We start from the raw sequence: 23642 nt of genomic DNA on the forward strand, positions 1-23642 counted from the left end.
ATCATTCCAATTTCTTAAGTACCTTTGATGTCCATTCAGCTCCGAACTGCACTTATAATTTTGTAATCATCCAGAGCTATCCCTGTCTGTGAGGAAGGCTCATAAACGGCTCCCTCATTCTCCTGACGCCCCGAAGAGTGCTTGGATTCAGTCCATCTGACCCAGGTGTCTAATAAATATTCAGCACATCAGTGTCCAATTAGCATTTTCTTCCTAATCCCTCTGTTCCATCTCAGCATCAGAACCTCTCTCTCGTTCACAGTTAGGAGGTCACACAAGTGACCCCGACAACAACAGTTGAAAAAAAAATCATTTACCATTTGTATTCTTTCATGTTCAAAACCGCTCTCTCACACTCGCTCTCCCTCGGTAGGACTGCACACAGTTCGTATGCTTTCAGTGTGTTGCACGCATTGGGGAGAGAGAGAGAGAGAGTGAGAGATAAAGAGAGAGAGAGAGTGAGTGTGTGAGAGAGAGAAAGAGAGTGAGAGAGGGAAAGATATGAGAGGGTGGGGAAAGATATATGAGAGAGAGAAAGAGAGAGTGTGTGTTAGAGAGAGAGGAGGAGACAATATGCAAGAGAGAGATGAGAGGGAGGGGGAGAGAGAGAAAATGGTGAGAGAAAGGAGAGCAAGAGTGAGAGAGAGAGGCTTGCGGAGGATGGGAGAGAGAAAAAGAGTAGAGAGAGTGGAGAGAGAGGGGATAGAGGGCTGGAGAAAATGAGTGAGGGCAAGAATGCAGATGAAAGACAGAAAGTAAGGGCAAGACAAAGAGAAAGAATGTGGGAGTGAGAATGAGAGAGCAGGGCAAGAAAGTGAGAGAAAGAAAAAAACTGGACAGGGTGGGGGAGAGGAAGAAGCACAGAATGAGTGAGAGAGAAAGTGAGAGTGTGAGTTAGAATAAGCAAGGCACCGCGAGAGAGAGAGAGAGAGAGAGAGAGAGAAAATCAGACAGAGTGAGAGACAGAAAAGAAGAGGTTGTGAGACTGAGGGAGAGAGTGTGTTAAAGAGCAAGAGGGAGAGAGATGGAGAGAGTGAGAAAATGTGTGAGAAAGAAAGAAGATCAGAGGCTGCACTGAGGAGATAGAGAGGAAGAATTAGAGAGAGTGAGCAAGAAAAAAGAGGGAGAGAGACAGCTAGAGGAGAGAAAGATAAACAGACAGACAGAGGGGAAGTGAGGGGGGTAAGGATCCACAGTCTTCTTTGAGATTGAAGATTGTTTAATGTTATTTCCTGTTCAAAAATGTAAAGGAGAATGAAATAACTGAAACTCCAGAACTGATGCAGCATAGAAATACAGAAGGTTTTTCTCTTTGAAGTGAAGGGGGATGAGATGTGAATTGATAGAGGTATACACGATGGTAAGAGGAATGGATACAGTGCACAGCCACCGCCTTTTTCCCAGGGTAGCTGATTAAGGTGATTGGGGGGGAAGTATAGGAGGTAATATCAGGGGTACATTTTATACAGAGAGTGGTGAGTGCAGGGAACGCTCTGCCAGGGGTGGTGTTAGAGGCCAATAGGTTACGGGCATTTAAGAAACTCTTAGATAGGTACATGTATGGTAGAAAAAATTGAGAGCTGTATAGGAGGGAAAGGTTAGATTGACCTTAGAGTATGTTAAAAGGTCAGCATAACATTATGAGCAAAAGGGTTGTACTGTCCTAATAAAACACAACATAGGAGCAGAATTTTACCATTTGGCCCATCGAGTCTATTCCACCGTTCCATCATGGCTGATTTATTATCCCTCTCAATCCCATTCTCCTGCCTTCTCCCTGTAACCTTTGACACCCTATTAAAGAACCTGTCAACCTTTGCTTTAAGTATACCCAATGGCTCGGCCTGCACAGCTGCCTATGGCAATGAATTCCAGATTCACCACCCTCATCTCCGTTCAAAGTGGATGTTCCTCTGTTCTGCAGCCTCGCCCTCCGGTACTAGATTTGGCCACTTTAGGAATCATTCTCCCCACATCCATTCTGTCTAGGCTTTTCAATATTTAACTTCAATGAGACCCCCCTCATTCTTCTGAACTCCAGTGAATACCACACCAAGCTCCCAGTCCAGGCTCGAAGTCCAGAACCCCAGGGGCGAATTGACCTGTTGCTTGGTGTAGGCAGTCTGGCTGTGAGGGTTGAGGGCAATCACTCAGTGCTGCGAGATGGGGGTTCAAGGCTGCACCCTGGCAACATAGCGAGGTTGCCCATTGTCGCGGAAAAGAAGCAGTCACTCCCAGAATCATAGAGCAGGCAGACAGGCCCTTTGGCCCATCTTGCCCATGCTAACCATGGTGTCTATAGGCTACTCCCCTTTGTCCGTGTTTGGTCCGTATCCCTCTAAACCTTTTCAGTCTGATTCTACATCCCAACAGCCTCTGCCTGAATGAGTTGCCCCTCTGGTTCCTATTGAGTATCTCCCCTCTCACCTTAAATCTATGCCTGCTGGGATTGATCCCCCATCCCTGGAAAAAAGACGTAGGGCATTCACCTTATTTATACAACTCTAAATTGGGACAAAGTGTATGTGAGTGTGTGTGTGTGTGTGTGTGTGTGTGTGTGTGTGTGTATGTGTGTGTACGTGTGTGTGAATGAGTGTGTGTGAATGAGTGTGTGTGTGAGTATGTGTGTGTGGTGTGTGAGTGAGTGAGTGTGTGTATGTTTGTGTGAATGTGTGTGTGTGGTGGTGGAGGTGTGTTTGTGTGTCAGTCTGTGTACGTATGTATCTGTGTGTGTGTGTGTGTGTGTGTGTGTGTGTATTATACATATTTGGATGTCACATAGACGTGTGTTTATATACAATGTGCGTATGTCATAGAGCCGTAGACAAGTACAGCACAGAAACAGGACCCTCAGTCCATCGAGTCTGTGCTGAACATTTCACCTGTCTATATCCAATCGACCTACACCGGGACCATAACCCTCCAAGTCCCTATCATCCAAGCACCTATCCAAACTTCTCTCCAACATTGAAACTCCACTTCTGCTGACAGCTCGTTCCACTCTCACAACCCTGAGTGAAGAAATGTCACCTCATGTTCCCCTTAAAATTTTCACCCCTTCATGGTCCCCTTTAAACTTTAGTGTGTAGACAATTTATGCGTGTGAATATTCTCAAGTGCATGTACAGTGTAGTATGTTCGCATGTGCGCATGAAATTAAGTATATGAATTTTTTTAATGTGCTAGTTTTTGTGTGTACTTTTGAGTATGTGTCTATTTGTGAGTGTGTGTTAGTAGAGGTGTGTGTGAGTATGTGTGTGCGTGTACATGCATGTGCATTTGTGAGTGTATGTGTGTATGTTTGGGAATATGTGTGTGAGGGTGTGTGTCAGTGTGAATATGTGTGTGTGAGAGTGTCTGTTTGTGTGTATATGTGTGTTTGTGTGTGAGTGATTATGTGCATGTGTACGTGTGTGTGTGTGAGAGAGAGTGTACCTCTGTAACTCTAGATTAATGAGACAAAGAATACTATGTGTCCAAGTGCATTTTTACTTGTGTCAACCAGGGAGTTCGGAAAGGTAACAGTGATGAAAAGATTGGCTCTCCCAGGAGAACAAGGATGAACGGACAGATGGGTGCAACAGCAGATGGATAAATGAGGGGGCCCACGGGAATGTGATTCATTGGACACTGTCACTCTGTGAGTCATGCCCTGTAGCACATTGACAGAATTCCACAGCAGAACCAGTGCTGTTTCTCTCAAACTGTTGTTAACGTACATCAGAATCAGAGTCAGGTTTATTATCACGGACACATGCAATGTGATTTGTTGCTTTGCAGTGGTGGTAGAATGCAAGGCATAAAACTTACTATGAGTTAAAAAAAACAGTGCAAAGGACGAATAATGAAGCAGCATTGATGGGCTTATGGACCATTCAGACATCTGATGTTCGAGGAGAAGAAGCTGCTGAGTGTAGGTGTTCAGACTCTTGTACCTCCTCCCTGGTGGTAGTAATGAGAAGAGGGCATGCCCTGGATGATGAGGGTCCTTAGGGATGGCTGCTGTCATCTGGAGACATCACCTCTTGAAGATGTTTTCGATGGTGGGGAGGCGTGTGCCAGTGAAGGAACCGGCTGAGTCTACAGCCCTCTGCAGCCCCTTGTGATCCTGCACATCGGAGCCTTCATACCAGGATGTGATGCAGCCAGTCAGAAAGCTCTCCACTGCACATCTGTCAATATTTGTAAGCATCTCTAGTGACATAACAAATCTCAAACTTCTAATGAAGTTTGGTCATGGGCATTCCTTCTTCATGATTACATCGATGTGTTGGGTCCACGATAGATCCTCTGAGATGCTGATGTGCAGGAGCTAGAAGCTGCTCACCGTTTTCACCGTAGACCCCTCAACGAGGCCGATGTGTGTTCTCCTGACTTCCCTTTCCTGAAGTCCACAGTCAGTCGCTTGGTCTTGTTGATGCTGAGTGCAAGGTTGTACTATCTCACTTTCGTACCATCTACCAGCAACAGCAGTGCCATCAGCAAATTTATAGATGCTGGTTGAGCAGTGCCTGGGTGTAGAGGGAATAGAGCAATGGGCTAAGAATGCCTCCTCCAGCTGTACTGGTGTTTTTGTCAGTGACAACTGACCACGCCCTCTCCACCCTGTCTCTCACCAGCCTCAGAAACACCAAGGGTCATGGGATCAGGAGCTGGCCACTCGGTCCATCGAACCTGTTCCACCAGCTCAAATTCAAAGTGGAGCGCTACAGCAGCATCGCAGTTAGCTATTATAACTCGGGGCATTGGAGTTCAGAGTCCAATTCCAGCTTAACCTCCGCCAAAGAGGAACACCACAATAGCATACCAGTCAGTGTAATGCTTTACAGCACCAGTGATCGCTGATCTGGGTTCAGTTCCCACCACAGTCCGTAAGGAGTTTGTACATTTTCCCCGTGACCTCGTGGGTTTCCTCCGGGTGCAGCAGATTCCTCCCATAGTCATGCAATTCAAGACATACGGGTTAACGGGTCATTGTAAATTGTCCTGTGATTAGGCTAGTGTTAAGTAGGTGGGTTTTTGGGTGGTGCGGCTCACTATGCCAGAAGGGCATGTTCTGCACTCTGTCTCGGTATCTCGAAATAATCAAAGTACCTATATTCAGTGTGTCACATGTAATACCTTGAGATTCATCTTCTTGTTGGCCCTTACAGTAGAACAGAGAAATACAATAGAATCAATGAAGGATTACACACAAAGACTGACAACTAATATGCAAACAAAGATAAGCTGCACAAATACAAAATATAACAAATAATAATAAAAATAACTAAATAAATACTACTGAGAACATGAGGTGTAGAGTCCTTGAAAATGAGTCTGTAGGTTGTGGAATCGATTCAGTGGTGGAGTGAGTGAAGTTATTCACGTTGGTTCGGGAGCCTGATGGTTGGAGGGTAATAACTGTTCTTGAATCTGAGGCCCCTGTACCTCCTTCTCAATGGCAGCAGTGAGAAAAGAGCATGGCCGGATGGCGGGGGTCCTTGATGTTGGGCGTTGCTCCTTGTGGATGTGCTCTGTGATGGGGAGGGCTTTTCCTGTGATGGACTGGGCTGCAACCACTACTTTTTGTAGGCTTTTCTGTTCCAGTACATTGATGTTTCAATGCCAAGCCATGATGCAACCAGTCTGTATGATCTCCACTGCATATCAATAGAGGTTTGTCACTTTTAGATGACATGCAGCTGAATCTGTGCAAACTTCTCAGAAAGTGGAGGTGCTGTCACGCCTTCTTTGTAATGGCACTTGCGTGTCAGCCCAGGATAGATAGATAGATAGATAGATAGATATATTTTATTGATCCCGAGGGATCAATAGATCCTCTGAAATGGTAATGTCGAGTAGTATAAAGTTACAGACCTGATCCAGCTCTGATCCCCTGAAGAGGACTGGCTCATAGACCTCTGCTTTCTTCTTCCTGAACTCATGGGGCTCCTAGATCTGAACCTCAATTTTTGCCTCCGGTGGCCACCAGATTGCACTGTTAAGTCTGGCGATCTCTGTTACGTTCAATATCAAGCTCATTGAGGTTGAGGTAAGCAAGGAGGAGACGCTGTTACCAACTGGGGTCTCCCGACAACGAAACTGTAGAGCAGCAGTGTGGCTCAGTCTGAAGTTGGAACAAACCCCCCCAGTCTCGGGCTGTGGGTAGAACGCTGCTCCCATCAAATCCCAGGACACACTGTGGAGTGTACAGATCACAGTCAATGGGTCCTCTGCATCTCACCATTCCCCCACCTCTCAATGCGATCGCCAACTCCATTTAACCACCAACAATATGGAGCCTTCCCTCAGCACTTCCTGGCTGCTGCTGTAATACTAAGTTCTGACTGATCCTCGGACCCTCAGATTGGTGGCACACCTTCAGTGCTGCCCCTCACCCCCGAGAGTGCAGTCCTCGAGTACCAGTGCCCCGACAAGACAGCATTTAACCACACGGCCATTAGACACAGGATCAGATTTAGTACATCAAGTCTGTTCCACCATTCCATCATGGCTGATTTATTATCCCTCTCAATCCCATTCTCCTGCCTTCTCCCCATAACCTTTGATGCCCTTATTGATCAAGAACCTATCAACCTCTGCTTTAAATATACCCAATGATCTGGTCGCCTGTGGCAATGAATTTCACTGATTCACCACCCTCGGGCTAAAGAAATTCCTCATCATCTCTGTCCCAAAGGGACATCCTTCTATTCTGAGGTTGTGCTCTCCAGTTCTAGACTCCCCACACAATAGGAAACATTCCCTCCACATCTACTCTATCTGGGCCTTTCAATATTTGACAGGTTTCAGTGAGATCCTCCCTCAGTTTTCTAAACTCCAGTGGATACAGGCCCAGAGCCATCTAATATTCCTGACGCGTTAACCCTTACATTCTGCAATCATTCTTGTGAATCTTCTCTGGACCCTCTCCAATGCCAGAACATGCTTTCTTAGATAAAGGACCAAAACTGCTCACAATACTTTAGATGTGGTCTGACCAGATCCTTGTAAAACCTCAGAATTACATACTTGCACCCAGGACTGCCTCTCACCCACCCCAAGGGAGCAGGATTCCCTGAGCACTGCCCCTCTGACAAGGTGGCATTTACCCAGGCCTGCCCAGCCGGAACAGCAGTAATCACTTAGTGGCACCTTGCCCCGCAACTATGTTCTGCTCTCTCTGCATTATGTCTCAAGCAATGTATCACTCCTTCAACATTGCCCCCCCCCAACACCACTGTCCCTCCATTCTCACCCCATCTCTGTAAGATCGCTCCCTGACATATCGTCTGCCATCCGATATCTGAATGGACATTGAACACTTGAACACTACCTCACTACTTTTTTATTTCTGTTTTTGCACTACTCATTTAATTTTATATATATCATTTATTTATTTATTTATAAACTGTGAAGTATATACAGTATATATATTTGCTGTATTCACAGTTTTTACTCCATTATCATGTATTGCATTGTACTACTACCACAAAGTTAACAAATTTCATGACACATGCCAGTGATATTAAACCTGATTCAGATTCTGAACACTGCACCCCTACAATCGAGAATATCTTCAAACTATGGAGACTCAGGAAGCCAGCATCCATCTTTAAGGGCCCTCACCGTCCGGGACGTGCCCTCTTCTCATTACGACCATCAGGGAGGAGGTGGTTTTTGGGACAGTGAGGAGAGTCTGTGAGTCCACTGGGGAAATCAAAGGCCCAATGCCTGCAAACCTACAAGTGCAATGGAGGCCAGGGCTCGGAGGTGGTCTGTGTGTGGGTGAGTAGGTGGATGGGAGGGAGGAAAGAGACTTGTTCTGCCGTTGTTATTCTGCTGAACTTGTTGGTGCCAGAATGGGTGACGACATTTGTGGGCTGCCTTCAGCACATCCTTGGGTGTGTATGTTGTTAACTCAAACAACACACTTCACTGTATGTTTCATAGAAACAAAGAAAATAAGTGCTGGAGTAGGCCATTTGGCCCTTCGAGCCTGCACCGCCATTTATTATGATCATGGCTGATCATCCAACTCAGCACCCCGCCCCAGCCTTCCCTCCATACCCCCTGATCCCCGTAGCCACAAGGGCCATATCTAACTCCCTCTTAAATATAGCCAATGAACTGGCCTCAACTGCTTCCTGTGGCAGAGAATTCCACAGATTCACCATTCTCTGAGTGAAGAAGTTTTTCCTAATCTCGGTCCTAAAAGGCTTCCCCTTTATCCGCAAACTGTGACCCCTTGTTCTGGACTTCCCCAACATCGGGAACAATCTTCCTGCATCTAGCCTGTCCAATCCCTTTAGAATTTTATACGTTTCAATCAGATCCCCCCTCAATCTTCTAAATTCCAACGAGTACAAGCCCAGTTCATCCAGTCTTTCTTCATATGAAAGTTCTGCCATCCCAGGAATCAATCTGGTGAACTTTCTTTGTACTCCCTCTATGGCAAGGATGTCTTTCCTCAGATTAGGGGACCAAAAATGCACACAATACTCCAGGTGTGGTCTCACCAAGGCCTTGTACAACTGCAGTAGTACCTCCCAGCTCCTGTACTCGAATCCTCTCACTATAAATGCCAGCATACCATTTGCCTTTTTCACCGCCTGCTGTACCTGCATGCCCACTTTCAATGACTGGTGTATAATGACACCCAGGTCTCGTTGCACCTCCCCTTTTCCTAATCGGCCACCATTCAGATAATAATCTGTTTTCCTATTTTTGCCACCAAAGTGGATAACTTCACATTTATCCACATTAAATTGCATCTGCCATGAATTTGCCCACTCACCCAACCTATCCAAGTCACTCTGCATCCTCTTAGCATCCTCCTCACAGCTAACACTGCCACCCAGCTTCGTGTCATCCGCAAACTTGGAGATGCTGCATTTAATTCCCTCATCCAAGTCATTAATATATATTGTAAACAACTGGGGTCCCAGCACTGAGCCTTGCGGTACCCCACTAGTCACTGCCTGCCATTCTGAAAAGGTCCCGTTTATTCCCACTCTTTGCTTCCTGTCTGCTAACCAATTCTCCATCCACATCAATGTTTCAATGTATATGAGATAACTAAATCTGAACCGGAAGACCCACACTCAACATTTTAGGATACAGCTTCCTCCCCCCCCCGCCATCAGATTTCTGAATAGTCCATCAGCCATGAACACCATTTTGCTGTCTTTTTGCACATTTGTAAAATACTGTGCATTCCTGATTGTAACTTCAGGTATTTTTTATGTATGTATTGCACTGTACTGCTGCAGTAAAACAACAAATTTCACAGCATATTCCAATGATAATAAACCTGATTCTGATTCAAGTTCAAGTTTATTGTCATCTGACTGTACATAAATACAACCAAACAAAACAATGGTTCTCCAGACCATGGTGCACCCACACAACATACATCACACACAGCACATAAAACAAAATATTGCCATAAATAAGTTAATATATTATAATTTAAAATGCATGTGGTGCGCAGTACAGGTAAACAGTAAACAGCTCGCTGTCCTAGGGACAAGGCCTTGGTGATGGCAGAGTATTCATTAGTCTCACAGCCTGAGGGAAGAAGCTGTTCGCCAGTCCGACAGTCCTAGTCCTGATGCTCCTGTACCTTGTTCCTGATGGTAGTGGGTCAAAGAGATTGTGGGATGGGTGGTAGGGATCCTCAACAATGCTTCACTCCGTTTCTCCACACCATTCCGGGTAAATGTCACAAATAGGGTGGGGGGAGACCCTGGTGATACTTTCGGCCTCTGTAGGGTCTTGTGGTGCAATGCCTTGGAGATTCACACAATGATACAGATAGACAAGACACTCTCAATGGTGCTCCTGTAGAAAGTTGTTAAAATGGGAATGGGGAGCCTTGCGTGCTCAATCTCCTCACAAAGTGAGGAGCACTCTTGACTAATGACAAGGTGTTGTGGGTCCAGGTCAGATTGTCTGTTATGTGCACACCAAAGGACTTTGTGCGTAACACTCTGTCTATGGCAGAGCCTGCAGTGAAGTACACCAATACAGTGCTCTCAAATAACGAGAAGCTCCCTCAGTACTGCCCAACAATTGAGCTCATGTGTCTAATCTAAAAGCCTCTTAGCCTCCACCAAAAAGGGTAGCGTAGCAGCCGGTGTAATGCTTTACAGGGTCAATGATCACCAATAGGGGTTCAATTCCCACCACTGTCTGTAAGGAGTTTGTATGTTCTCCCTGTGACTGCGTGAGTTTCCTCCGGGTGCTCCGGTTTCCTCCCACAGTCCAAAGACGTCTGGATTAGGGTTAGTAATCCAGGGTTAGTAAGGGTTAGTAAACTGTGGGCATACTATGTTGCTGCTGGAAGGATGGGAACACCAGTGGCACAGAGGAATGGCGATCCTCAGACTTTGCTGGTCATTGACACAAAATCAACACATTTCACTACATGTATCAATATTTCAATGTTCACTTCACAGAAAAAGCTGATATTTAAATTTGACAAAGTCTGAAAATGCTGGAAATCCAAAGCAACACACACAAAATACTGGAGGAACTTAGCAGGACAGGCACATTATCCTTCGAAACTTTCGGCATCTCCATAGGGATCCTACCACTAAACATATCTTTACCTCCCCCCTTTCTACTTTCCACAGGGGTTGCTCCCTCCGTGATTCCCTTGTCCATTCGTCCCTCCCCACTAATCTCCCCCCGGCACTTATCCCAGCAAGAAGCACAAGTGCTACACCTGTCCATACACCTCCTCCCTCACCTCCATTCAGGGCCTCATGCTATCCTTCCAGGTGAGGCAACGCTTCACCTGTGAATCTGCTGAGGTCATCTATTGTATCCAGAGCTCCCAGTGTGGCCTCTATACTGTTGAGCCCCATCATAAATTGGGGGACTGCTTGATCAAGCACCTCCACACCATCCACCACGAGCGGGACTTCTGATAGCCAAACTTTTTAATTCCTATGCAATCCCCCCACCTGACTCTATTCTCCTCATCTTTTCCTTTCCAGTCCTGATGAAGGGTCTCGGCCCAATATGTCGACTTTACTGAGAACCTCCAGCATTTTGTGTGTGTTGATTGGATTTCCAGCATCTGCAGATTTTCTCTTGTTTGTGGTTTTAATTCCCATTCTCGTTCGCATTCCGCCTTGGTCCATGATTTCCTCGTGCGCCAAGATGAGGCCACCTTCAGGGTGGAGGAACAGCATCTTATATTCCACCTCAGTAGCCTCCAACCTGACGCCATGAATATCAATTTCCCCTTCCAGTAAACAAATTCTCCCCCTCTAACTTTTTCTAATCCCTACTCTGATCTTTTACCTCTTCTCGCCTGCCTATTACTTCCCCCTGGGTCACCTCCTCCTTCCCTTTCTCCTATGGTCTACTGTCCTCTCCTCTCCTCTCAGATTCCTTCTTCTCCAGCCCTTGACCTTTTCCACCCACCTGGCTTCACATATCACCTGCCAGCTAACCTCCTCCCCGCGTCCTCCCCGCGCCCCCCACCTTTTTATTCTGGCATCTACCCTGTTCCTTCTCAGTCATCAAGTCTTGGCACAAATATCAGCTATCTCTTCACTTCCATAGATGCTGCCTGACATGCCGAGTTCCTCCAGCATCTTATGTGTGTTGCTTGATATTTAAACCGGCCTCTTCCACTATTATCCCGGTAACTCATACCAAACACCTCCCACTTTCTGTGCAAAATACTTGCACCTCACCTGTCTTCAAAAAGCAATGGCTCAAAAAGGCAGCATCCATCATTAAGGACCCCCCCCCCCCCCATCTCCCAGGACATGCCCTCTTCTCATTGCCGCCATCAGGGAGAAAGTACAGAATCCTGAAGACACACACTCAATGTTTCAAGAACACCTTCTTCCCAACCACCATCAGATTACCGAATGGACTATGAACCCATGTACACCATCTCGCAGCTGGTGGAGAAGGAGTGCCGGGGCAGGGGTGGTGCAGGTGCCGACACACCCAGCCCTGAGACATCAAGCAAGGTCATTCGATTCCAAACAATTGCTTTATTGATCATTACGGAATGTCCCTCTGGTGCTTCCCACTCCCTCCCCTTTCCCTTCCCCTTTTCCCAACCACGATTCCCCTCTCCCTGCCCCCTTGCCACTCTCAGTCCACAAGAGAGACCCATTTCAGAATCAGGTTTATCATCACTCATATATGTCATTAAATTTGTTACTGTACTGTGCAGGTCTTAGGCACTGTAGCTATAAATGTTTATGTGACTAAGGCTTTAGCACTGTATATAGGTTTGTATTGTAATTTATACTTTTTTATTATTCTCTATTGCAATGTACTGCTGCCACAAAACAACAAATTTCATGACAGATATCAGTGATATTAAACCAGATTCTGATCCTGATATCACACTTAAACTCTTCCCCCCCCCCCACCATTGAGATTCCCATAAATGCTTTCATTAAACATTTTATGTTGAGTGTTTATCAAGTATCGGAAAAAAAAATAGCTGGTCACCTCTCACCTTGTGTGACAAATTGTCAATCGTTGTGAGACAGTCGAGATCCACATCATCCTTGTTAGTCCTTTGGGTAGGAGTTGGCTTGCGTTCCGGTGAGTCGCCAGCTGGGCGGGGAGCCAGTGAACCTGCTGTGAAAGGATGGTATGTTGCTCATGTGTTGAGCTCCTGTGGTACCAACACAACAGACCTGGAGTTCGGCAATGTTGCAGAATATTTAGAAGATTGGCTGACTGGCAGAAGGCCAAGAGTGGGAATAAAGGGGGTCTTTTCTGGTTGGCTACCGGTGCCTAGTGGTGTTCCACAGGGGTCAGTGCTGGGACTACTTCATTTCAAGTTATACGTCAATGGTTTAGATAAGGGAGTTGATGACTTTGTGGCCAAGTTTGAAGAAGATACATAGACAGATAGAGGCACAGGTAGTGGTGAGGAAACAGGAAGACTGCAAAAGGACGTAGACATTGTGAGAATGGACTGAGAAGTGACAGATGGAATACAGTGTAGGGAAGTGTGTAGTCATGCTTTATAAGGCATTGGTCAGATTGCACTTGGAGTATTGTGCAAACAACAGGAATTCTGCAGATGCTGGAAATTCAAGCAACATACATCAAAGTTGCTGGTGAACGCAGCAGGCCAAGCAGCATCTCTAGGAACAGGTGCAGTCGACGTTTCAGGCCAAGACCCTTCGTCAGGACTAACTCACAGGTGCAGTCGACGTTTCAGGCCGAGACCCTTCGTCAGGACTAACTCAGGACGTTAGTCCTGACGAAGGGTCTCGGCCTGAAACGTCGACTGCACCTGTTCCTGGAGTATTGTGAGTAGTTTTGGGCCTCGTATCTAAGAAAGGATGTGCTGGCATTGGAGAGTATCCAGAGGGGGTTCATGAGAATGATTCAGTGAATGAAAGGGTTAATGTATGAGAAGCATTTGATTCCTCTGGGCCTGTGCTTGCTGGAGTTTCAAAGAATAATCCAAAGAGCTTTTGCAGGTATATTAAGAGCGAAAGGATTGTAAGGGATAAAATTGGTCCTCTTGAAGATCAGAGTGGTCGGTAATGTGTGGAACCAAAGGAAATGGGGGAGATCTTAAATAGGTTTCTTGCGTCTGTATTTACTAAGGAAACAGGCATGAAGTCTATGGAATTAAGGAAAACAAGTAGTGAGATCATGGAAACTGTACAGATTGAAAAGGAGGAGGTCCTTGCTGTCTTGAGGAAAATTAAAGTAGATAAATCCCCGGGACCTGACAGGGTGTTGCCTCGGACCTTGAAGGAGACTAGTGTTGAAATTGCGGGGGCCCTGGCAGAAATATTTAAAATGTCGCTGTCTACAGGTGAGGTGCCAGAGGATTGGAGAGTGGCTCATGTTGTTCCGTTGTTTAAAAAAGGATCAAAAAGTAATCCGGGAAATTATAGGCCAGTAAGTTTAACGTCGGTAGTAGGTAAGTTATTGGAGGGAGTACTAAGAGACAGAATCTACAAGCATTTGGATAGACAGGGACTTATTAGGGAGAGTCAACATGGCTTTGTGCATGGTAGGTCATGTTTGACCAATCTATTGGAGTTTTTCGAGGAGGTTACCAGGAAAGTGGATGAAGGGAAGGCAGTGGATATTGTCTACATGGACTTCAGTAAGGCCTTTGACAAGGTCCCGCATGGGAGGTTAGTTAGGAAAATTCAGTCGCTAGGTATACATGGAGAGGTGGTAAATTGGATTAGACATTGGCTCAACAGAAGAAGCCAAAGAGTGGTAGTGGAGAATTGCTTCTCCGACTGGAGGCCTGTGACCAGTGGTGTGCCACAGGGATCAGTGCTGGGTGCATTGTTATTTGTCATCTATATCAATGATCTGGATGATAATGTGGTAAATTGGATCAGCAAATTTGCTGATAATACAAAGATTGGAGGTGTAGTAGACAGTGAGGAAGGTTTTCAGAGCCTGCAGAGGGATTTGGACCAGCTGGAAAAATGGGCTGAAAAATGGCATATGGAATTTAATACAGACAAGTGTGAGGTATTGCACGTTGGAAGGATAAACCAAGGTAGAACATACAGGGTTAATGGTAAGGCACTGAGGAGTGCAGTGGAACAGAGGGATCTGGGAATACAGATACAAAATTCCCTAAAAGTGGCGTCACAGGTAGATAGGGTCGTAAAGAGAGCTTTTGGTACATTGGCCTTTATTAATCAAAGTATTGAGTATAAGAGCTGGAATGTTATGATGAGGTTGTATAAGGCATTGGTGAGGCCGAATCTGGAGTATTGTGTTCAGTTTTGGTCACCAAATTACAGGAAGGATATAAATAAGGTTGAAAGGGTGCAGAGAAGGTTTACAAGGATGTTGCCGGGACTTGAGAAACTCAGTTACAGAGAAAGGTTGAATAGGTTAGGACTTTATTCCCTGGAGCGTAGAAGAATGAGGGGAGATTTGATAGAGGTATATAAAATTATGATGGGTATAGATAGAGTGAATGCAAGCAGGCTTTTTCCACTGAGGCAAGGGGAGAAAAAAACCAGAGGGCATGGGTTAAGGGTGAGGGGGGAAAAGTTTAAAGGGAACATTGGGGGGGGGGCTTCTTCACACAGAGAGTGGTGGGAGTATGGAATGAGCTGCCAGACGAGGTGGTAAATGCAGGTTCTTTTTTAACAATTAAGAATAAATTGGACAGATACATGGATAGGAGGTGTATGGAGGGATATGGTCCGTGTGCAGGTCAGTGGGACTAGGCAGAAAATGGTTCGGCACAGCCAAGAAGGGCCAAAAGGCCTGTTTCTGTGCTGTAGTTTCTATGGTTCTAATAAGGGGGAGCTCATTGAAACCTATTGAATATTGAAGGGCCTCGATAGAGTGAATGTGGAGAGGATGTTTCCTTTTGGGGGGGTGGTCTAGGACTAGAGGGCACAGCCTCAGAATAGAAGGACGTCCATCCAGAACAGAGGTGAGGAGGAATTTTGTTATCCAGAGGGTGGTGAATCTGTGGAATTCATTATCACAGACGGCTGTGGAGGCCAAGTGATTGGATATATTTAAAGCAAAGGTTGATTAGTTCTTGACAGTAAGGGCATCAAATGTTTTTTGGTCTAAATGCACTACAATTACCTGCCCAGGTGTCGGCACCACAGCCATGACTGCTCACCAGTGCCTCTCCTTCCTCGAGAGGCTAAAGGAATTTAGAACCCGGTCCACCCTCACCATTTTCCATCGATGCACCACAGACAGCATCCTATCTACATGTATCACAGCTCGGTACGGCACCTGCTCTGCCGGTGACCACAGAAAGTGCAGAGAGTTGTGGACACATCACAGAAAAACCATCTTCCCCTCCGTGCACTCTACAGTAGTCACAGCCTCACGAACGTAGTCAGCATAATCAAAGACCCTACCTAAAGAAGTTAGCCGCCCTCCATGGATTGCGTCAGCATCTCTCACTGCCTCAGTAAAGCAGCTAGGATAATCAAAAACCTCACCCTCCCTGGACATTTTCCCCCAAAACCAATTTCCCCCGGGATCAATAAAGTATGACTATGACTATGACATTCTCTCTTCTCCCTCCTACTCCATCAAGCTGAAGATACATGGCTCGAAGACAGCTTCTATCAGATTGTTATATGTCTACTGACCAGTCCTCTAGTATGATCAGGTGGACATTTGACCTCACAATCTACCTTGTTATACCTTGCAACTTATTGTCTACCTGCATTTTCTCAGTAACCATGGCATTTTATTGTTCTGCATTCTGTAACTATTTTCCTTTGTACCACCTCAAATCAGTCCTGCAATGAAATAATCTCCATGGATGGCAGGCATAACAAAGTTTATAAATATATTTTGGGACAAAAAAATTTACTAATTCCCTCTGGGTACACCACCGAGTTCCCCTCTGTAACCTGACTTGGAAATATTTGACCACTCTTTCATTGAACTGAGTCGAAATGCCAGGATTCCCTCCTCAACACTCTGTGGGAGCACCAGGACCAGTAGAACTACCACAATTTAAGTTCACTAGAACCTTCACTCCGGAGGACAGGAAGACTCTACATTGGGTAGTCAAAACTGTCCAATGCATTACTGGCATCAGCCTGCCCACCATCAAGGGTGGTGTCCTTGTACAGAGAGGTGCCGGGAAAGGGCCAGTAACATCCTGCTCATAGACGGTTTGTCCCACTCCCATCAGGGAGGAGGCTACATAGCATCCACGCCAGGACCACCAGACGCAAAAACAGTTACTTTCCCCAAGCAGTAAGGCTGATCACTAACCCCCTACTCCACACCCCCAACAACCACTGTCAGAGTCACATTATGTACAGACACTCCTGTGCCTAGCGTCACTTTATGGACATACAATCAATCTGTGTATAGAAGCTATCTTGTGTACTTATACTTATTGTGTTTTTCATTGTTACTATTGTGTTCTTTATCTAATTGCATTTTTTGTTGCTGTTTTATCACTAATTGTGTTCTTTTTTGTTATGTTCAGTGTTGTTCTGCTGGGCATTGTGGGCATGTTATGTTGGTGCCAGAATGTGTGGTGACACTTATGGGCTGCTCTCCAGCCTCCCCTTGGGAGTGTTGATTGCTAATGCAAATGACACTTTTCACTGTACACATGATAAACAAATGTAAAACTTTAAATCTTTACTATTGCTGGTGGTCAGCTTAATTTTCTGTAACTACCTGGTTTCAAATATCTGAAAAAAGTTGTTACATTATGAGAAGTTGTATCCAGTGAGAAGTGACATCCGGTAAGACCATAAAACATAGGAGCAGAATTAGGCCATTTGGCCCATCGAGTCTGCTCCACCATTTCACCATGGCTGATCCTTTTTCCCCTCACCCTCAATCTCCTGCCTTTACCCCATATCCCTTCATGCCCTGACTAATCAAGAATCTATCAACCTCTGCTTTAAATGTACCCAATGACTTGGCTTCCACAGCCACCTGTGGCAATAAATTCCACAGATTAACCTATTCTCTGGGAAAAGAAATTCCTCCTCATCTCCATTCTAAATGGACGCCCCTCTGTTCTGAGACTGTATCCTTTGGTTTTCGACTCTCCCACCATAGGAAACATCCTCTCCACATCCACTCTATGGGTCCTTTCAACATTCGATAGCTTTCAATGAGATCCCCCCTCATTCTCCTGAATTCCAGTGAGTATAGGGCCAGTCATCAACACTCCTCATACGATAAGGATTTCAATCATGAGCTTTCTTTGAACCCTCTCCAATGTCAGCACATCCGTTCTTAGATAAGGACTCTAAAACTCTCACAATACTCCAGATGAGGCCTCACCAGTGCCTTATAAAGCCTCAGCATTACATCCTTGCTTTTATGATAAAGATCTTCTGTTCATGTCAGCCTGTCAATCTGATGTAAAAAAAATCACAGATGCAGGCAACCTGAACCAAAACCAGGAAACACTCATTCGGTCAGGCAGCATCTCGGGAGGAAGAAACAGCATCAGTGACCCTTTGGCCAGTCCTAATGTCTGATATGACAAATGTTCCCATCCAATGTTCAGTTCTGGTCACGTCATTATGAGGAGGATGTGGAGGCTTTAGAGAAGGTGCAGAGGAGATTTGCCAGGATGCTGCCTGGATTAGAGACCATGTCTTATAAAGAAAGGTTGAGTGAGCTGGAGCTTTTCTCTTCAGAGTGAAGAAGGATGAGGGGTGACTTGATAGAGGATCACAGGATGATAAAAGGCACAGAGTGGACAGCGAGCACCTTTTTCCCAGGGTGGCAAAGCTAATACGTGGGGGCATAATTTTAAGGTGACTGGAGGAAAGTATAGGAGGGATGTCTTTACACAGAAGAAGGTAAGTGTGTGGAATGCCCTGCCAGGAGTGGTGTGGAAGCAGATACATTAGGAGCATTTAAGAAACTCTTAAATAGACACATGAATGATAGAAAAATGGAGGGCTATGTGGGAGGGAAGGGTTAGATTGATCTTGGAGTGGGTTACAAGGTGGTCTGAGGAGCCTGGACTATGCTGTGATGTTCTATGCTCTATGTTCTACATTCTTTGGTGTATATATGTACTTTGATAATAAATTTTACTTTGAACTTTGAGCTAATATAATGCAGGTATTCTCTGGATTCCTGGCCATGTAATACTGCAGTTGTACCCACCGTTAATTTTGGATTTGCCATCATCTTCCTCTCCCACCCCTCTGGCCATCGATTCTGTGTTCTCTGCTGTTGTCGCCTGAGCCAATCGCTCCCCAAGCTGGTTGGTATCCCAGTGCTGAATGAAGTCCTGGTGGTCCAGCAGTGCCAGTCTGGCTTCGGCCAGTGTCTCATCAGCCCAGGCCGAGGTGGTCCGAGAGAAAGGTGATCTTCTGTTCAGCTCTGCAGAGTGAAAGAGGAGCACATTTTCAGTGATGCAACGACGACAGTACAAACATCCGATTACAGAGCCCGTCTCTCAGAATTAGCCGTACCAAGAGGTGTAGCAGAAGAACTTTGATTGTTGCGTTCAGTTCTGGTCACTTCATTATAAGAAAGATGTCGAAGCTTTAGATAGGGTGCAGAGGAGATTTACCAGGATATTGCCTGGACTAGAAGGCATTTCATATGAAGATAGGACGAGCAAGCAAGGGCTTTTCTCTTTAGAGTGAAGGAGGATGAGAGGTGACTTTATAAATGTATACAAGATTGTAAGAGGCATAGATCAAGTTGATAGCCAGACCTCTTCTCAGAGCCAAAATGGATAATATAAGGGGACATAATATTAAGGTGATTGGAGGAAAATATTGGGGGATATCAGAGAGTGGTGGATGTATGGAATACCTATGTATGTACCTATGTACATATTCCATATGTATGGAATGGTAGTAGAGACAAATACATTCGGGCATTTAAGAATCTCTTAGATAGGCACATGGATGATGAAAAAAATGGGGGGCTATGAGGGAAGAAAGGGTTAGATTTGTATTAGAGTTGGTTAAAATGTCGGCACAACATCATGGGCCAAAGGGCATGTATTGTGCTGTAGTGTTCTATGTTGTAGGCATCACTGAACCATGGCTGAAAAAGATTGTAGCTGGGAGCTTAATGTCCAAGGATACACGTTGTATCGAAGGGACAGGCAGGTAAGCAGAGGGGGTGGCAAGGCTCTGTTGGTAATGTGATAGGATGAGAGGGCGTTGAATTTTTGTGGGTAGAGCTAAGGAACTGCAAGGGTAAAAAGACCCTGATGGGAATTGTATACAGACTCCCAAACTGTACTAAGGATGTGGTCTACAAATTACAATTGGAGATAGAAAGTGCATGTCAAAAGGGCAATGTTACAATAGTCATGAAGGACTTCAGTATGCAGGTAGATTGGGAAAATCAGGTTGGTGCTTGCTGGATTCCAAGAAGGGGAATTTCTAGAATGCCTATGAGACAGCTTTTTAAAGCAGATCATGGTTGAGCCTACTAGGGGATCAGCTATTCTGGATTGGGTGTTGTGCAATAAACTGGAATTGATTGGAGAACTTAAGGTAAAAGTATCTTTAGGGGAAGTGTTCATAATATGATTGGATTCACCCTGAAATTTGAAAAGGAGAAGCTAAAGTCTGATGTATCAGTATTACAGTGGAATAAAGGGAATTACAGAGGCATCAGATAGGATTTGGCCAAAATTGACTGGAAAAGAACACCAGCAGGGAACAGATGGCATTGCAGCAACGGCTGGAATTTCTGGAAGCATTTCAGAAGACACAGGATCATCCCAAAAAGGAAGAAGTATTCTAAAGGCAAAATGACACAACCATGACTAACAAGTAAAGTCAAAGCCAATATAAAAGCCAAAGAGAGGGCATATAATAAGCGAAGATTAGTGGGAATGTAGAGGATTGGAAAGCTTTTTAAAAAAAACAACAGAAGGCAACTAAAAAAGTTATTAAGAAGTTAAAGATGGAATACGAAAGTAAGCTAGCCAATAATATTAAAGAGGATTCCAAAAATTCCTTCAGATACATAAAGGGTAAAAGAGAGGTGAGAGTGGATATTGGATCACTGAAAGCGATGCTGGTGAGGTAATAATGGGGACAAGGAAATGGCAGGTAAACTGAATAAGTATTTTGCATCAGTCTTCACTGTAGAAGGCACAAGGAGTATAGTGGAAGTTCGAGAGTGTCAGGGGTCATGAAGTGTGTGAAGTTGCCATTACAAGGGAGAAGGTTCCTGGGAAACTGACAGTCTGAAGCTAGGTAAGTTACCTGGACCAGATGGTGTTCTGAAAGAGATTTCTGAACAGATGTGGAGGCATTAGTAATGAAACACTAGATTCTGGAATGGTTCCAGAAAACTGGAAAATTACAAGTGTCACTCCACTCTTCAAGAAGGGAGGCAGAAGAAAGGACATTATAGGCCAGTTAGTCTGACCTCAGTGGTTGGGAAGATGTTGGAATTGATGGTTAAAGATATGGTTTTGAGGCACATGATAGAATAGGCAGTAGTAAGCATGATTTCCTCAAGGGAAAATTTCACCTGACAGATCTGTTGGAATTCTGTGAAGAAATGACAAGCAGGAAAGACAAAGGAGAATCAGTTGATGTTGTGTGCTTGATTTTCAGAAGACCTTTGACAAGATTCTACATATGAGTCTGCTTAGCAAGGAAAGAGACCATGGAATGACAGAAATATATTGGCATGGATAAATCAGTAAAATAGTGGCTTCTTGGCAGGAGGCAAAGAGTGTGAATAAAGGGAGCCTTTTCTGGTTGGCTGCTGGTGACCAGTAGTGTTCCAAATGGGTTGGTATCGGGACCACTTCTCTTTCTATTATATATCAATGACTTGGGTGACAGAATTGATGACTTTGTTGCAAAGTTTGCAGACTAGAGTGATAAGCCCAGCAGAATCACTTCTAACGACAGGAGAAGAGGCAAAGGCAGGTTACTGGTGCCTTAATACCGTTCGCTTCAGGCCACGGTTGGCAGCTCATCTAGGAGAAGGAAAACTCTGATCTCCAACCTTGGTTGCCTTGCAGCTGTGCACACTCATGGGGAAGGCTTTGGGAGTAAACCCCAAGGGAAAAATCTGGAACTGGTGTCACTAAGGCAGTCCTATATTGAGTTCAATGTTGACTGGAAACTCCTGCGATGCTGCTGGTACCAAACTGTATCAGTCTCTGCTATTCCTTTGGGTTCATCAGATGTGTGGGGAGGGACGGCTTGCTCTCCATATCAAACTGCCCAGGCTTGTGTATCTACACAGCTAGGGCACAACATCCATGGCCAACCCTCTCTGATGGAGGCCTCACTCACTCACTTGCAGATGATACGAAGATACGTGGAGGGGCAAATAGTTTTGAGGAAGTATAGAGGCTACAAAAGAATTAGACAGATAAGAAGAATGGGCAAAGAAGTGGCAGTGTGAAGAAGTGTATGGTCATGCACTTTGGTAGAAGAAATGAAAGGGCAGACTATTTACTAAATGGAGAGAAAATTCTAAAATCTGAGGTGCAAAGGGACTTGGAGTCCTTGTGCAGGGTTCCTTAAATTTTAATTTACAGGTTGAGTCTGTGGTGAGGATGGTAAATGCAATGATAGCATTCATTTCAAGAAGACTAGAATATAAAAGCAAGGATGTAATGTTGAGGCTTTATGAAGCACTGGTGAGACCTTACGTGGAGTATTGTGAGCAGTTTTGAGCCCCTTCTTAGGAAGGATGTGCTGACACTGGAGAGGGTTCTAAGGAGGTTCAAGAAAATGATTCCAGGATTGAATGGCTTGTCATATGAAGAGTGTTTGATGGCTCCGAGCCTGTATTCACTAGATTTCAGAAGAATGAGGGGTGATCTCATTGAAACCTATTGAAGGCCTGGATAAAGTGGATGTGGAGAGGACATTTCCTATGGCGGGAGAGTTTAAGACCAAAGGACACAACCTCAGAATATCGAGGCCTCTATTTAGAACGGAGATGAGGAGAAACTTCTTCAGCCAGGAAGTGATCAATCTGTGGAATTTGTTGCCACTGGCAGCTGCTGAGGCCAAATCTTTACGTATATTTAAGACAGAGGTTGATAGATTTTTGATTGGTCAGGGCATGAAGGGATATGGGGAGAAGGCAGGAGATTGGGGCTGAGAGGGAAAATGGATCAGTCATGATGATATGGCAGAGCAGACTCAGTGGGTCAAATGGCCTAATTTTGCTCCTGTATCTAATGGTCTTACAGTCTTTCCTGCCCACCTCTTTGTCCTGGACACATACAAGTCCTGTAACATTTAAGAGGCATTGGGTTGTAACTGGGACTAGTGGGGAGGATGCTGTGGTACCCATTAAGCCAAAGGTCCTGTTTCCATGCTCAATGACTCTATGACTCTGTACCTTTGAGTTGGAGGAAGTGGGTGCATCTAAAGGAAAAATCAGTACAATATTCAGTTAGAGGAAAGACTTGACCCAACCTGAGTCAGACACTTCTTCAGTCGTATCACCCAGAGTGTGGTGGGACAAAGATGAGCCGGTGCATGGGATGATCTCATCAAGCTCCTCATATGCACTGAGGTCACTGTAGCTGTGATTCGCTCCACCATCACTCCCACATGAGCAAGCTTCTAAACTTCCTGTGATGGGTAGAGAGAATGAGAGATGCATAAGGTCTTGCAGGGGCAAAAGGGAAATGGGACATTTTATATTAGGATGGTATAAGGGAAATCCATCTCTATTAGGAGATGTTTCCGATGGTTAGGCAGATCCCATTGCTCAATTCCAACTGACTGAGTCGAGATGCACAGGAGTGTAGGGTGTTCTCTGTGTTGGATTCTGATGCTCTTGATCCAAGGTTCTCTCAGAAGTCAGGAAAGAGGCATAGAACTTGTTGCTTCATGATTGTTAATTAAGTGCTCCTAAAACAAAGCAAATTGGAAATGTACAACTGCAAAAGTCTCATAGCTAAGAACAAAAAACAGGAAAAGGACTATAGTTGGCAGGCAATGTATTCATCTCTTTTTATACCATAGATAAGAAACATTCCATTCAGATTTGTAGGTAAGAGTTAACCAATCAAATAGCCCGTCCAGAGAAATTTGTCTTGGAAATTTCCAGAATGATACAGAGAACTGTGCCCATTAGGGTCACACTGAACAACTGCATTTTCATACTGTGACCACTAGGCAATTAATTTTTAAAACTGCAAAGAAAACAGTCTAATCCAACATCTGCAACAATTCAGGTGAGAC

At 45.0% G+C, this 23642-nt stretch overlaps 1 protein-coding gene across 10 annotated transcripts in view; it reads right to left on the reverse strand.

The window, feature by feature from the left end:
- LOC134351471 (uncharacterized) overlaps positions 1-23642 on the reverse strand; it is a 191333-nt gene that overhangs the window by 87450 nt on the left and 80241 nt on the right. For 9 of the 10 annotated variants that reach the window (XM_063057653.1, XM_063057657.1, XM_063057654.1 and 6 more), the window contains 3 exons: positions 22869-23027; positions 18604-18822; positions 12479-12603 (listed from right to left, as the gene is read on the reverse strand). In XM_063057653.1, coding sequence (XP_062913723.1) covers positions 12479-12603; positions 18604-18822; positions 22869-23027 — 503 coding nt within the window. The remainder of the gene's footprint in view (positions 1-12478; positions 12604-18603; positions 18823-22868; positions 23028-23642) is intronic. The other variant, XM_063057652.1, reaches the window with a different exon arrangement.

The sequence above is a fragment of the Mobula hypostoma genome, chromosome 9, assembly GCF_963921235.1.
Source record: "Mobula hypostoma chromosome 9, sMobHyp1.1, whole genome shotgun sequence".
In the NCBI taxonomy this organism is placed as follows: Eukaryota; Metazoa; Chordata; class Chondrichthyes; order Myliobatiformes; family Myliobatidae; genus Mobula; species Mobula hypostoma.